This window comes from Bufo bufo, chromosome 2 (assembly GCF_905171765.1).
Source record: "Bufo bufo chromosome 2, aBufBuf1.1, whole genome shotgun sequence".
Lineage (NCBI taxonomy): Eukaryota > Metazoa > Chordata > Amphibia > Anura > Bufonidae > Bufo > Bufo bufo.
The window spans coordinates 740,094,588-740,111,346 of NC_053390.1; the positions used below are offsets into that span (position 1 = coordinate 740,094,588).

The 16,759-nt window shown below is 43.3% G+C and overlaps 1 protein-coding gene across 1 annotated transcript in view; it reads left to right on the top strand.

The window, feature by feature from the left end:
- The window catches only part of SMIM14 (small integral membrane protein 14), a 42,399-nt gene extending 34,035 nt beyond the window's left edge, over positions 1-8,364 (top strand). The window contains exons 4-5 of the mRNA XM_040418961.1: positions 2,253-2,401; positions 8,037-8,364. Of these exons, the coding sequence (XP_040274895.1) occupies positions 2,253-2,401; positions 8,037-8,075 (188 nt within the window). The 3' untranslated portion in view covers positions 8,076-8,364. The remainder of the gene's footprint in view (positions 1-2,252; positions 2,402-8,036) is intronic.
- Positions 8,365-16,759: the final 8,395 nt, after the last annotated feature.

Genomic DNA, 16,759 nt, shown 5'->3' on the forward strand with positions numbered 1-16,759 from the left:
TACCCACAAAATGTCTCCAGCAACCGGCTAAAGACAGAAGTAAAATGTCCACAACGGTGGGTGGACAGTCCAGGGGACATCCAAACTTCAATCAGGAACAGGAATGTCCATCAGTCTCAGGTGTCTGTTGATGGGATCCTAAGGCGACGCTCATTTTGATCCAGCCACTTGACCGCAGCATCCGAGTACTCAAAGAACACAGCGGATCCAAACGCCACCACCCTGAGCCTTGCCGGGAACATCATGGAATACTGTACTTGCAATTCCCTCAGCCTCCTTTTAATCTCCACAAAGCGAGCTCTCTTCTTTTGTACATCCGACGAATAATCTGGGAACAGAGACACCTGAACTCCATTAATTTTTAAATCAGGATGAGACCTTGCAGCCCTCAGTATAGTATCCCTGTCTCGGTAGTGCAGGATTTTAGCAAGTATTGGGCGTGGCGGACGCCCTGGCGGCAAGGGCCTGGTGGGGACCCTATGTGCTCGTTCAACCGCATAAAGTGCTGAGAGTCCTCTATCACAGAATTTTTCCGCAAGCCATTTTTCAATGAATTCAGTAGCCTCTGGGCCTTCAGACTTCTCAGGAATGCCCACCAGCCTAATATTATTGCGGCGAGAGTGGTTTTCAAGGTCGTCAGTTTTTGCATAAAGCGCCGCTATATCCTTTGACGCAGCCCGGCTCTCTCTCTGTAGGGTAACAGCCCCATCTTCCAGATCCGAGACCCTCCTCTCTACCTCTGAGGTGCGTTCAGCCACCTTATGCAGGTCATGGCGGATAATGGATATGTCAGCTTTTAGGCTTCCAATGTTAATATTCATAGTCTGGAGGGTGACATTACAACTAGCAATAGCTGCCATCACGTCTTTCAAGGTAGGTTCAGGGGCAGTGATCACTTGCAGACCCTTTTTCAGTGCTGCACAGGCTAGAACTCGCCCCCCCCCCCCCCCCCCCCCCCCTCATGCTGAACTGGGGAATGCTGGTCATCATTACAGGGGCCATCTTGCTCCCCTAAGCCTTCCTCCACTTGTGCCAGGGTGTCATCTCCTTCTCGCCATACATGACTGGGGGACTGATGGGACTTGTGAGCGAAGCGCTCTAGCCGCGCTGCAGCTCCCTGACTCACCGCGGCCCTCAGGTCAGGCCATTCCTCCTCCTCAGTGCCATCTTGAGAACGGGTCTCTCTCTCCTGACGGCTCGGGGTTTTGCCTCTCTTCGCAGGCATGATGATGTTTTACTGCACCGGACCGCTTCCTGGGTATGTCCCCCGCTCCTCCAGATAATCTTAAGGTAAATCGCCACCGCAGTAGTTATAAAAGAAAGGATTCTTGCCGGAGCTGGTGCAGCGTGCGTCCTACTCCATGCGCCCCTAGGCTCTGCCCCCCCTTGTGTCATGCTTTTTAATGACTTCTCAAGCCATGGCTTGAGGTTTCTGAACACAACAAAATAAGCATGGTTTATGTTTTACTGACCCATTTAAAGGGGGTGTCTCCTCAGACAACACCTTTCAGAAAGCTGCAGCGATCAGCCATTGGTCCTGCACCCCTAGTCAGGCATTTTCCCAGCAGCGGCCATTCCGATCTGCTACAAGGAAGGCTCGTGTCCGTCAGAACAGGAGCGTGTCTTTGTTTTGGCTCATAAAAGGAGGTCCCAAGGAGGGAAGATGAAAAAAGATTGAGATTCCTCACTGGTTGATACCATTTAATGGCTAACTGAAAAGATGATGATAAAATTGCAAGCTTTCGAGGCTACCTGGGCCTCTTCATCAGGCGTCTTTTTTATTTTTTTATTTTTTTTACACCAAAGTACATGGGAATAATGAGGTAGATGAGACAAGTGATGTAAAGCAGATCAATATGAGTGGAGGGGAGACGTCTGACGAAGAGGCCCAAGTAGCCTCGAAAGCTTGCAGTTTTATCATCTTTTCAGTTAGCCATTAAAAGGTATCAACCACGAGGAATATCAGTCTTTTTTTCATCTTCTATTTACTGGGGGTAAAAAAACACAGTACAAATATATATATTTTTTACTTTGACCAAGCAGCGAACACACTCTACAACGTCCATGTGCCCCAGGAGGGGCAGGGGTTGTCTTTTATGAGACCCTTTAAAACAGATGGGGGGAAAAAAGCAATTCCAGATGACCGCTGTTTATAATAAGGTTTATATAGCACCGACATATTCCACGGCGTATTACTATTCAGGAAGTAGCAAATAAGGAGAACTAATGTATTCGGTATATCTACTCACCAGTACCTGGACCCAATCCTTCCAGTGATGGCGGAATTAGCATTGCAATGATTGTCATGGCCTGGCTTGTTATCGGTTTTACCATATACCTGCTGAGACCCAGAAGTCTCCGTGGATCAAGGGCGACTGGAAAACCTGCTACTCCACATAATGTAAGTGCTAAATCTCATTTGAAATTATTTTGGTGGTCTGATGGATTAAACTACATAAAAAAAAAAAAAATAATTCTAACTATATTACTTCTCTTGTACTGACCTATGGCCTGTATTGTAGCCCAGAGCTGCATTCATAGTTCTGCAGACTTCAGAATCTGAATCTCCTTTAGTTCCTTGGTGCCTCTGTGTCTCCAGAAAAATTGTCCTGGTGATTTGCATTCTGAAAAGTGCTTAAGGGCTGTTTCACATGAGCGGATGCCGTGCGTGGCATCCGCTCCGTAAAAGAGTGCCAAGACCCGATGCAGACTGCAGAAGCACGGAGCATTAACATGATGAATAATGCTCCGTGCCTCTCTGTGATCTTTTTTACTGCAAAATCACAGCGAGATAAAGTTGTCACAGACAGGCACGGAGCATTATCAATCATATTAATGCTCCGTGTCTCTGTTGTCCGGAACAGGGCTTGGCTCCCTTTCACGCAGCGGATTACCCGCACAGGATCCGCTTGTGTGAAAGAGCCCTAATAGCAATACGCCGAGTCTAATTCAGCTAGTGCTGTGAGACTTTTTTAATAGCAGGCAAAAGAAAGACAGGTAAATACACTGGTCTAATTTTACGCCTAAAAACAGGCGAGCTTGATAAATGTGCCCTGGTATCTTTGTAGTGAATAGTGTTTTGCAAAACCCTCATTCATGTGGGACAAGCTGCGGATTTTCATATCTGCTGCAGGCCCTATATGCAGTGCATTTGTTTTGCAATTCAGCTTTTGCAAGAGAAAAGATCAAATCTGCAGCAAAATTACTAAAGAAAAACCCCATTGCTTATAATAGGATCCGCATGGTTTCTAGCATGAGCGCCAGGTTTCGACCAGACAAAAACTGGTGCATTTTTTTTATTTTTTGTCCCGGCGCTCATGCAGAAGACCAGGCGGATCCCATTATGATCGATGGGGTACATTTATGCTGGATACAGTGAACTTCGACAGGCTGTTCCTCTGCCGGAAACCTTTATCGCATATGTGAAAGTAGCCTTATGCTGACTGCTGTATGACGCTTCCTGCTTTAAATTCTGCTAACAAAGACCGATGCAGGGGTAACACGAGGGGTTGTCATTATACGACAACCACTGTGCTCTTTCTTTGCTCAGCCGCAGCGGTCTCTTGCATTTTGCAGTGGAGACCTCCATGCTTTTGAAGCAGAGGAAGCATCTGACCAGGGTATGCAGGAAGAAGACCCTGGAGTGTTCTTTTAAGAGGATTAATTTCCTGAGTGGGGTTTGATTTCTGCCCATTATAAGATGCAGCATTATAGCATCAGATTGTACACCCGCCACTGTTTGGTGATTTTTTTTTTTTTTTTTTTTTTATTCAGAGCCAGGATTGGATTTTTCATTAGGCACAGAAGCTCAGGTTACAGTAATCAGTGGGCGCTCTGATGTGGCTGCGGCTGAACAAAATCTTCAGACAAGATGGCTGCTGATCAGAAATGGGAAAATGATGACTCTTATATAATTTACATTAAAGATGAGCTGATAGGGCAGCTGTAAAATGCCCCATATCCGGCCGTGATGGCAGCCATTGGGACATCTGGCTGTGTTTAGACCATGATACCTCTCCATCGTTCTCTCCTAGATCTCACCAGCAGCTGATGAGTTACACGCACCATCCTTGCCACTCCTGCGAAAATAGGGAGGATCTTGTTAATGACGGGGAGCATCACCTGCAGGGCCTGATTTTCTCTCCGTGCCATTGTCGGTGTGACTTAGTGGAGAACAATGTGGTCGGAGAGTACAGATGCTGCGTACAGCTGATCGATCAGTGAATGAGCAAACGCTCATTCATCTGGTGGTGATCATCTTTCCTCAGGATGAAAGACGCCCGATCGTCGGCAGCACATCTCCCTGTGTAATCAGGGATGTGCTGCCGATAATGAATAAGGAACAGCAGTAGCAATCGTTCCTCCCACATTCAAAGTTTGCATCGACCCATGTAATCAGGCTAGTGTAAACGAGCTCCGATTGGAAGTTATCATCCATTGGCGCTCGCACTGCACAAAGATAGAGCAGTGTAATACCACCCTAACGTTTCAGTAGTCATCACATTATCATCAAAGGCTGTATTACAATGACAAGTAACACTTCTGTATAGATAACACAGGATCCACCATTTACAGTAAGTGATATCACAGCTTATACTACTCCCTCCGGACCTCTGCTCAGGTCACAGAGCATGCCTCCCATAGGCCCAGAGGTTTATCCAATGCGTCTGTGCCCCATGTGGCTGCTCTCAAAGTACAGGAAGTCTTGACATATTTTAGGCATAGTGGCCAGTGCGAAAACTGCAGGGTTTTAGGATTTTTTTTTTATATTTTTTTCAATATAATGTGAAAATGTAAAAAATCACAAATTTCTAAAAAATAAATAAATATTTAAACAATTGGTTATTTTCTGAGGACACATTCCCTGTAAGTAGCAGTGATGGTACAAGCATAGGAGCTGTGATATCTGGAGTAGGCTTCTTTTGTCAGCCCATTGGTGTCTGATCATGGGGTGCCTATGGGTTACCATGGCAGCAGGTCCCCTAAGGTCACCGTAAACAATACAAGTTTGCTAAAAAGTTAATGTTAACTTAGTCAACAAGTTGTATTTACTCCAACACTGTCCCATATAAACAAGCCCGCAGGCATGTACGCCAGATACAGTGACCAGATTACAGTGTTGGAGTTCACAACCAGGGATTTCATGTTATGAAATTCGTTTGCGCTTCGTTTGGTGGTAAAAGCAGAATTGCATTACCACGGACCATAACGCAATTGTATGACGGAATGCCTTTAGAGGCATCTAGAGTCCTCCCCAGCATAACGGAAACGGGGCGGATCCGTTATGCAGCACATAGACTTCTATTATGACTGAATGCCTCTAACGGCATTCCGTTATGCATTCCGTCCTAGGATTGGTCCGTGGTAACAGAATCCATAACGCAATTCTGCTTTTACCACCAAACGAACCGCAAACTAATTTCAAAATATGAAATTTGCTCATCTCTATTCACAACCTAACACTGTCATGTAAAACAAAACAAAAAATCCCTGCATCCTAAAGGACCCAAAATAGGGCATGAACTTAAGGGGATAAACAATGCTCATGTCGCAATTCAGTGCTCAAATATGGCATAACGTCCCCTTTCTGTAAATTATTAGAATTTGAAAGTGACTATATAAAAGTGCACATCTGCAGGTGATCTGGTTTTATAACTCTTTTTGACTTATACTTTGGGTACATTATTCCTTACATTACATACTTTAGCTGCTGCAGAACCTCTTTTTGAGGAGTAACCGTACAATTCCTATCCAGCATTGGATGCTTGCGATTTTCACGCAACCCCATTCACTTCTATGGGGCCTGCGTTGCGTGAAAAACGCAGAATATAGAGCATGCTGCGATTTTTCACGCAACGCACAAGTGATGCGTGAAAATCACCGCTCATATGAACAGCCCCATAGAAATGAATGGGTCGGTATTCAGTGCGGGTGCAATGCGTTCAACTCGCGCATCGCATCCACGCGGAATACTCGCCCGTGTGAAAGGGGCCTAAGGGTTATGGACTCCCTTTTTCAATTGGTCACTAAGACCATTAGTAGTCTCTAGGTTAACACGTGCTTCAGGATAACTAATATTAAAATCTAACTTTTATTTCTTCCTATAAAAAATTATTAACTAGAACTCACACTTTTAAAATTATCAGTGGTGCCTGCACTGTTGCATATATAGATATAGTAGTTTGTATATATGCTCTTAACCACTGGAGGGCTCCCTGACTGTTTGCCTAATAGTTTCCACTGTGACACTGTAGCAATTATCACAGTCAGTTGTTGCACTCTGTTAATTCCACAGGGCACTACTTTTAAATATTGAGCATTCTCCTAGTGTATAGAGTATGTCGGTCATGTCATGTATTCATGTATTCATGCTCCGCACTGCACACACTGGCTAAAATCACATATCGCACTCTGCCCCCCGACATGTTTCGCCAAGTACTTGGCGTCTTCAGGGGTATGGGCAGTCATGTAACTAAAATAAGGGTTATGGACACACCTACAGGTTTGCTGCTAAGTTTGGAAACCCAAAATCAGAAGTGGATCAAAACGAGATGGAAAGTATAAAGGAGATACACTGCCTGTCCCAAAAAAAAGTTGCCACCAAAAAAAAAAAAAAAAGAGAGATTCTCAATGGGGTTAAGGTCTGGACTCTGTGGTGGCCAATCCATGTGTGACAATGATGTCTCGTGCTCCCTGAACCACTCTTTCACAATTTGAGCCCGATAAATCCTGGCATTGTCATCTTGCAATATGCCCGTGCCATCAGGGAAGAAAACATCCATTGATGGAATAACCTGGTCATTCAGTATGTTCAGGTAGTCAGCTGACCTCATTCTTGGAGCACATACTGTTGTTGAACCTAGACCTGACCAACTGCAGCAACCCCAGATCATAGCACTGCCCCACAGGCTTGTACAGTAGGCACTAGGCATGATGGGTGTATCACTGCATCTGCCTCTCTTCTTACCCTGATGCACCCATCACTCTGGAAGAGGGTAAATCTGGGCTCATCAGACTACATGACCTTCTTCTATTGCTCCAGAGTCCAATCTTTATGCTCCGTAGAAAACTGAATCCTTTTTGTTTCAGGTTTGCCTCACTGATTAGTGGTTTTCTTACAGCTACACAGCTGTTCAGTCCCAATCCCCTTGAGTTCCCTTCGCATTGTGCATGTGGACATGCTCTTACTTTCACTATTAAACATAGCCCTGAGTTCTACTGTTGTTTTTCTTCGATTTGATTTCACCAAACGTTCAAGTGATCGCCGATCACGATCATTCAGGTTTTTTTTCCTGCCACATTTCTTCCTTGAATATGATCCCCCCCCCCCCCCCATACTTCCAGTTTTTAATAATGCTTTGGACAATTCTTAACCCAATTTTAGTAGTTTCTGCAATCTCCTTAGATGTTTTCTCTGCTTGAAGCATGCCAATGATTTGACCCTTCTCAAACTGACTAACATCTTTTCCACGACCACGAGATGTGTATTTCGACATGGTTGTTTAAGAAATGAGAAGCAACTCGTTGCACCAGTTGGGGTTTAATAACTTCTTGCCAGTTGAAAGATAATCGCCCATGCAGTAATTATCCAATAGGAGGCTCATAACTATTTGCTTAGTCAAATCCAGGTGGCGACTTTTTTTGGGACATGTAGTGTTTATGGCTTCTCTTTTTTTATTTATTCACTCCTGGTTTTGGCTTCTAGACCTGCATAAGGGAAACCTGAACGTCTGGCCGTACCCTCGCAGCTCAAATTCTGCAGAGGCTGAATTGAGTTATGTTGTAGCAGCAGGAACATGCATCCATACACACCGCAAGAGGGGAGGGGGCATACCAAAGGGTCAGAATAGGCTTCCCATTGCTAAAAAAAAAGCCGTTCCTCTGGAGGAGAGTCCTACACAGGTTCTACAACAAAGGAGATGGGTGGGACCACCCAGGACTGACCCCATAGCAGTTGCCTGGTATATACATCCTTGTTTCCAAAATGTACATGTATGTGGTGTATAATAGGAGTAAAACTGTTCTTTTATTTGCAGGATCATAGCCATGAACCTCCAGCACCACCAGTAGACTAGTAACTCCTGGAATTTCCACAGAATATTTGCACGACCAAATGAATCCAGAATGGCCAGACTACTCTGAAGTGGATGATTCTTCTTCTTTCTTTCCTTTCTATTAACGCCGACCACCCTATCGGTATTGGGCATTCCATATCCTGAGATACCTGGTGGATCGAGGATCTTTGGAGCATGTTGTCTTGTTCCAGATGTTCTTGCAGTAATTTTTTTTTCTTGTAAATGTAGACTTTGATTAATAGCTTTGTCTGGACTTTCAGCCTTAATATAACTTTTAAGATGCATCACACAATGAGTTCTGTCCTAAAATATCATATACATCAATGTTTGTTTATTTTTTTCACATGAATCCATCTTCTTCAAATGAATTCCCGTATGGTAGAAGGTTACTTATTTCCTAAATGACCACAGCATTTGTCCTAATGCAATACATGTAACTCCAGCCCTTCTTTACTGACTCGGGCTGACGGAAAGCTTGGACGTTCCACGAACCCTCAAGTCACTTAGCGACTCCACCAGTTTAGTATTTAGCATTCAACTATACTTCATCTTGTTAGATCTTCTTGAAGATGTATAGTCCAGCTGCTATTATTTCCTATCATATACAAATGTCTTTGACCTGTTACACCCTACTTTGGGTATAAATACTAAATGATTTTAATAATAGCACCTAAATACTGCTAGCTAAAGTGCCAAACTATGGGATGTTGAACAACCTGTACATGAAGAGGTTCCACAACACTGTAAGGTCACTATCTCACTGTGTCTTCAAGACATCTGAAGAAGTGTTGGTACTTCCACATTATGACATTCCAAGAACACAAAATGGTTGTTCAGAAAGGAGAATGAAAATGCTAAATCTAATTACCATGACCAGACGTTGGGAAATCTATACAGTAACGACAGCAATGGCCTAATACCCCAAAACACGCAGCAATAGGATGGGACAGGCATCTCATCAGGAGGTGCCAAGCTGTAGACATGTGGTAACTGCTGGCCAAAGGTTGTTCAAACTGTCAACCTTGCAGATTGCATTTTTTAGGGGAACAAAATTGGGCATCTACCCAGAACTTCATGCACACCTCATTTAGAAGTCTAGGGTTCTACCTGCCAAAAAGTAATGTCTATGGTCATCTCTTTCCTGACAGGCCTTTGTACTTCTGGAACAGTGGCAGCAGGAGGCCGGTTTCACATTTTCACATGCCAGTATTACACCCGTAAATCATGGCCTGACTGTGGGTGTATTAACCCATAATAACAGCATATGCTTTTGGATTGTGATTTTTGTGAAACCAGCCTTGTGTCTCCCCTGACTACATGTATTTCCTATATATTCTCCAGGTTTAAAGTAACCCTAAAATATATAACTCAACTATTTCCATCATCTGTTTCTCTTTCCTCTAGTGTGGACCATGTCATGTATGTCACTGACAGCCCTCCATGTATTTTGCATACGTTTACATTAACCCGTGAAAACTGTCGCCAACTACATCTATAAGCTTCTGGAGTGAGCGGCGTTACTAATGGTTCTGTTATATTATAAAATATATTGTAGATTGCCATCTGTATATGAAATTCAATAGACGTCTGATGAACATTTTGTGATCTACCAAAGAATAGTCTGTTCTCATGATTTTGTTGGTTGTGGATAGTAAAGTCCCATCTATTGTGTAGTGGTCGTGCCAGCTCTGGCTACTTTCACACCAGCATTCATGGATCAGCAAAAACTTTTCTGTTATGATACAACCGTCTGCATCCGTTATGAACGGATCCGGTTGTATTATCTTTAAAATAGCCAAGACTGATCCGTCATGAACTCTATTGAAAGTCAATGGGGGACGGATCAGTTTTCTATTGTGTCAAAGAAAACGGATCCGTCCACATTGACTTACATTAGGTGTCAGGATGGATCCGTCTTGCTCCGCACCACATCGCGGACAGAAAAACGCTGCTTGCAGTGTTATTCTGTCCGTGATGGGGGCGCAACCAAACGGAACTGAATGCATTTTGGTGCACTTCGTTTTCGTTCAGTTCAGTTTTGTCCCCATTGACAATGAATAGGGACAAACAGAAGCGTTTTCCCCGTGCTATTGAGAGCCTATGACGGATCTCAATAGCGGAAAGGGAAAGCGCAAGGGTGAAAGTAGCCTCTGTCTGCTTCTGGATCTGTCCACTGCGATCTGGAGGATAGATCATCAGTTTCTAAAAGCTGGAATACCTCTTTAATATAAAATGAGGCTGCATTACAGCCATGTATTGGGGTATTTCAGGATCATAATATTGAGGATAGACCATCATTGGCAGATGGTCAGGGGTCTGAAACCCTACACCCCTGCCGATCAGCTGTTCTGAAGTAGTGCTGGAATTACACAGCTCCATCCATTATGTAGTGGTCAGAACTGGTAACTGCAACTTTGCCCTGCAGTTTCCCAGCTCGGTCCACTACACAATAGACGGAGCTGTGTATTTCCGTATTTACAGCACCAGTGCAGAACAACTGATTGCCAGGCTGTCAGACCACCACCAATAAGATACTCATAGCTCATCCTAAGAACAGGCCAACAATAGTAAAATCCTGGAAAACCCTTTTAATTGAGTCATTCTAGCCTATGGGAGTTATGAAAACAGCCGAGCTAGTGCCATGCCAGAATGTAAAGTGGAGAGCTGCGGCTGTCTCTTGTAATTCCTATAGACTGCAATAGAGAGTGGTAACTGTTTTACCAGAAATGCTATGTCGGAATACAGGTCGGTATCGGTCATTTTGGCTTATATTAATTTCATACGTAAGGTGAAGCCACCAAGAATCCTTCATTTGTGGCCAAGGCTGAGCCCATCAGAGGAACACGGCCCTGTTATGCTGCACCATGGGTCGGAAGCTGTTCCAGTGTCTCAGATCTGAAGTGTGGGGACAATTTAATTTCTTGCTGTGTAAGCCGACGACTGGTCGTTTGCCCTCCACATCCAACTATATCTGTTCATCCTATGTAGCAGCTGTCCTACCGTGTCATAATCAATGTATCCCTGTAACCAGTCTCTGATCGTTGATTCCGATCACTTTCCGTAACTATGCCAAACCTGAGGGTTGTGCCATGTAGATGACAAAGAATTCAGAGTCAAGGGCTTGTACTATGCACTTTCTATTGACTTAATAAACGGTGATTACACTTTGGTCATGTACGTTTTTGTTTTTTTTTTGCTTAAAAAGCGAATTTGCTGAGGTCATGGTGATACCTGTAAAAAGACCATACTGTCATGATGATGTCTTGCCCTCAAAAATAACTGCGCCCAGCAAATAGTGCCACCGACACTAATAGTGCCATAAACATAGTGTCCCCAAAAATAATTGTGATAAGCTGATATTGTGCCAGGGTGCACAATAATAATAGTGCTCCCCATTGATTCTATGCCAGAGTGCACTTAACGGTAACAGTGCCCCAAGATGTAAAAATGCTCCCATAGGGCCTATACTAATAATCATGGTCCCCATAGTTTCTCAGTAGTATTTAAAGGGGTTGTCTGGGTTCAGAGCTGAACCGAGACATACCCTTATTTTCACCCAGGCAGCTCTGATGGGCAGGCTTTAGCGCTGCCCTAGCCGTTTTACTGGCTAGAGCAGCGCTAAATCCCGCCCAACAGTTGCAGGTGACGTCACCGGGCTTCCTGGCAGCCCCATGGAGAGCCCCAGTACGTCACTGGATCTCCAAAAAATACCTTTGCCCTGAGCGATTTAGCGCAGGGCAAAGGAGAGCATCAGAGCATGGACTGCTTTGATGCTCCTGTCAGTAGTAATAATTCCCCTTATAATGTGTGCCAATAGAAAAAAAGTGCCCCCTAATCTGTGCCAGTATAAAAAATAAAAAATAAAAAAAATGTACCACTGCAATTTCTACAGTGAATAGAACCCAGTGGGGGGGTACCAGGTGTTCGACCTCTGCCGATCTGATACTGATGACTAGGTCATCAATATGAAAAAAAAACTTCCCGCCATACATGTACAGAGAATATTTGGTCTTTCAAGATGGAGCCCGTGGCTAATGTCCGTGGTCGACGAGAACGCCAACCATAGATATTTAATCTCTCAGATGCCATGGTCAAATGTCACCGCTGCGTCTGAGAAGAATAAAGCCCAGAATCGCGCTTCTGGGTCAGACACGCCTACCCCCATCGGAAATTAGGGAAAGCGCCCTGTTCTAATAATGAGCCGGAGTTTGTACTCGGCTTATAGGCTCATTATCCGTATATCCCAGTTCAGGCCAGCAGGTGGCAACACTGAACTGGGATATAGTGATTTCTGTACAGAATAATGGAGCAAATTCCATTATTCTGTACAAGTTGCAGTCTGTTGATTGCAAGTTGTCATCCACTTGGGGACCTAACAAACTTAAAAAGTAAAAAAAAAATGTTTTGAAATATATGAAAATTCAAATCACCCCCCTTTCCTCAAAATAAATAAATAATAAGAAAAAAAAAATCATGGGCATTGCCGCATGCGAAACGCCCGCACTATTAAAATATAAACAAAAGTTATCCCGTATGGTGAAAAAAAATAAAAATGGATGATTCATTGTTTTTTCATCACTTTATCTCCAAAAAATTTTTAATGAATAGTCATACATACCCCAAAATAGTATTACAAAAACTACAGATCGTTCTGCAAAAAATGAGCCCCCACACATCTCTGTAGACATAACTAACAAAAAGTTATGGAGGTCAGAATATGGTGATGAAAATGCAAGCAACTATACATATGTGGTATCGCCGGATTAAAAATGACTCTGAGAATGAAGAGCACAAGTCAGGAAAAAGGAAAACTGTGGCAGGATTGCATTTTTTTTTCCCTAGTTCCACCATATTTTGAATTTTCTCCTTACTTCCTAATACATCCTATACAATATTAAATAGTGGAGTTAGAAAGTGTAACTTCTTCTGCAAAAAACAAGCTCTCAACGGCTATGTTGACAGAAAAATAAAAATGTTATGGCTCTGGGAAGGCAGGGAGCGAAAATGCAAAAACGCTAAATCGTTGCGTCAGGAAATGGTTAAGGGAAATATTGCCTTGTAAGATATATAACATATCTTGTTATAATTTAATGGACTGTATATCAAAATGAAGAATCCAGGATATAGCCAAGAGGTCTGAATAAGGTCTCTATCACTAGGGTTTAGATAGTCAAAAGCCTCCTCTATCGCTAATCGGACTGCCTAGATAAGTGTTCATGTAAACTTACATTTCAAAGGCTTCCTGAGAGCAGAAGAGATTTTCTATTCCGGAGCGAATATTAGATGTGATAACAAGCGGTCAACGCGTCTCTCCGTGATTTCATTACAGTGTGCAGATGAAGGACCGAAATGTCATATACACTCCTCAACACTGAAATAGCAACCCCAAGAAAGACACTGCGTGAGTAGAGGTGAGCAAATTTCCGCTTATGAAATTCATTTACACTTCATTTGTTGGTTAAAGGTGAATTGCGTTATGGATTCCGTTACCACGGACCATAACGCAATTCTATGACGGAATGCCTTTAGAGGCATTCCGTTATTCTTTCCGTCATAATAGAAGTCTATGGGCTGGAAAACTGATCCGTCCCGTTTCCGTTATAAAGGGGAGTCCTTCCCTGTATTGTTTGTAAAGCGCATCAAAACTATATAGCAATAGCATCCACTTGAAAAAAAAAAAAAACGGAACCACTGAACGCCTTTACAGACAAACTTGAGTGCAAAACCATCATTTTTTTCCTGAACAGATCCTGACACAATCCGTATCGCTTGTGTGAAAGGGGCCTTAGGGAAGGACTGTTCCAGCTCTTCGTGCAGGTTGCTGAATCCGTATATTTGGACTGGAGGTGTTCAATGTAGTGTGTGTCACCTACACTGTATATAATGAGATTATTAATCACACGGGCGGGTGGTCAGACTGGTTGTGCTGGTGCTTTACCAGATAATGTCTATACATCATCTATACACTGAAGTGTCGCAGCTGGGGTGGATTTCTGGAGCGATGGACGAAGGAGTCCATGGAGCTTTGTAAATATGAAAGAGGAATATATCGTGTGTTTAATCTTGGGGTGGAATTTCATGTTTAGAAATGTCTGACTGTTCCATACTTCTCAATGGGTGGGCAGAAATCCATGCGCTTGACTTTTAAACCTCATTCAGGCCTCTTGCACACAAACATTTTTTTTTTCCATTTAAGTTCCGTTTTTTGCGTTCCTTATACGGAACCATTCATTTCAATGGATCCGCAAAAAAAACGGAAGGTACTCCGTATGCCTTCTGTTTCCGTATTTCTGTTCTGTTCAAAGATAGAACATGTCCTATTATTGAACGCATTACGGACAAGGATACGACTGTTCTTTCAGGGGCCAGCTGTTCCGTTCTGCAAAATACGTAATGCACACGGACGTCATCCGTATTTTTTGCGGATCAGTTTTTTGCGGACTGGAAAATACATATGGTCGTGTGCATGAGCCCTTAGGCCTTTTTCACACGGGCGTGTCCGGATGCGTCCCGGTGCATTGCGGCAAACCCGCGCGAGTAGGTACGCAATTGCAGTCAGTTTTGACTGCGATTGCGTTCCAATGTTCAGTTTTTATCGCACGGGTGCAATGTGTTTTGCACGCGCGTGATAAAAAACCGACTGTGGTACCCAGACCCGAACTTCTTCACAGAAGTTCAGGTTTGGGTTAGGTGTGTAGATTGTATTATTTTCCCTTATAACATGGTTATAAGGGAAAATAATAGCATTCTGAGTACAGAATGCATAGTAAAATAGGGCTGGAGGGGTTAAGATTTTTATTTTTATTTTAATTAACTCACCTTAATCTACTTGTTCGCGCAGCCGGCATTCATTTCTATGGGGCCTGCGTTACATGAAAAACGCACAAAGAGGAGCATGCTGCGGTTTTCACGCAACGCACAAGTGATGCGTGAAAATCACCGCTCGTGTGCACAGCCCCATAGAAATGAATGGGTCAAGATTCAGTGCGGGTGCAATGCGTTCAACTCACGCATCGCATCCGCGCGGAAAACTCGCCCATGTGAAAGGGGCCTTAGTTGCAGAAATTTCTGCAACAACTGTGGCATGTGTGAATTTACCCTTATGCTACCTGCACATGAGTGCGGGAGAACGCACTTAAGATCCGCACGAATTTCCGTGTGGATTTATGTGCCTTTCTGCACCATAATCTGCAAATTTTGTGCAGTTTTGCATCTAATCTGCACATTTTGCAGAGAAAATGGTGAAATCCACAGCTAAAACCGCAAACATAATTTGGAAATCCGCACAGCAGGTCAATTTCCACCCATTAACAAATCCGCAAAGTGTACATGAGGTTTGTGTCATCTCATTTGCTGGTGCTGTACTAAACTGTGTTTTTTCCACACCGGAATCCACGTTGAAAAACTGCACGTATTCCGCAACGTGTGCAGGCCGCCTTAGGGAACCTTCATATGTTGCAGATTTCGTTTCAGGAATTTTCTGCAATAAAATCTGCCATGTGTAAAGGCAAGCTAAGGGCGCTGCTACGTATAGCTTTGTGTTGGGCATTTTTGGGTGGACCAAAAAAAAGCCTAGCTTGTGTGGCCTGTGTTTTTTGAGGAATCTTGCCCATGTCGCACATTTTGTTTTTTAATGGTGTTTTTTTGGCATGCCTAGTTTTCTATAGAGAAAAGTAAGTATATAATGCCCTCCTATAAGGTCACTTCCTCTGTAGAGATTCATGAGGAAAATATATTGGTAAAAAAATGCCATTAAAGAGGTGTGAGCTATGAGCTGTGCGTTGCGATTGGCCAGCGCTGCAGCAAGGGACACGCCTCATACAAGAAATCAGTCAGAGGGAGCGCAGACACCAGAGCCTATACCGGGCAAACGGAGCGGCGCCCAGACATACTAGTAAGTGCAGGGGGACCCCTGGGCGCCGCTCTGCCCACTGATCTAGTTAGTTTTTATTTTGTACAGTAGTGAAAGGTCCTCTTTAAATAACAAAAAACAACACACTCTGGCACCTAAGTTTTTTCAAGCAGTTAAAAATTGACAGAAAAGAAAAAAAATTGGAAAAAGCTCAAGGAACAAAAAACACCACTGCTAGAAAACTCCTGTTTCTTCCCTATTTTTTTTTTTAACCGCTTTGAATTTGAATTGCCCAGAAAACCCCTATAGGCCTCCTTAAAACATGTTTTTCAACGCATGTGAATAGTGTTTTTTTTTTTAGGTGTCTTTTTTCTTTTTGAAAGGAGTGTGAACAAATGGCTTAATAAAACCATTGCTATAACATGCTGCATTTAAAAAAAAAAAATGCCATAAACACACAAAACACACCTAGAAAAGAAAATGCACGTGTCCTATGTCAGAATTCCCATAGACTTTTAGCTAACATCTGGAATTGGCATTTTATAGTGACAAAGCGGCTTTTAATTAAAGCCTTTAAGATGCACTCTGGTGCTCCGAATCAAAGTACCCCCCAGGGGTTAATATCCACACGTGGCTGAGAGACTAGATGCTGACACATAGATGGTCAATGCAATCTCTACTTTATTACAGAAAGTAAGCGGTATATACATCTTCAGAAAAGGGCAGTACTTTCTGAGGCCCAGGCATTATTTCATTGCCTCAAAAGGAAGAAGAGATAAGAGAAGAAGAGATAACACTCTAGCATCTGTGCACTGTGCACTACTTTGGAATG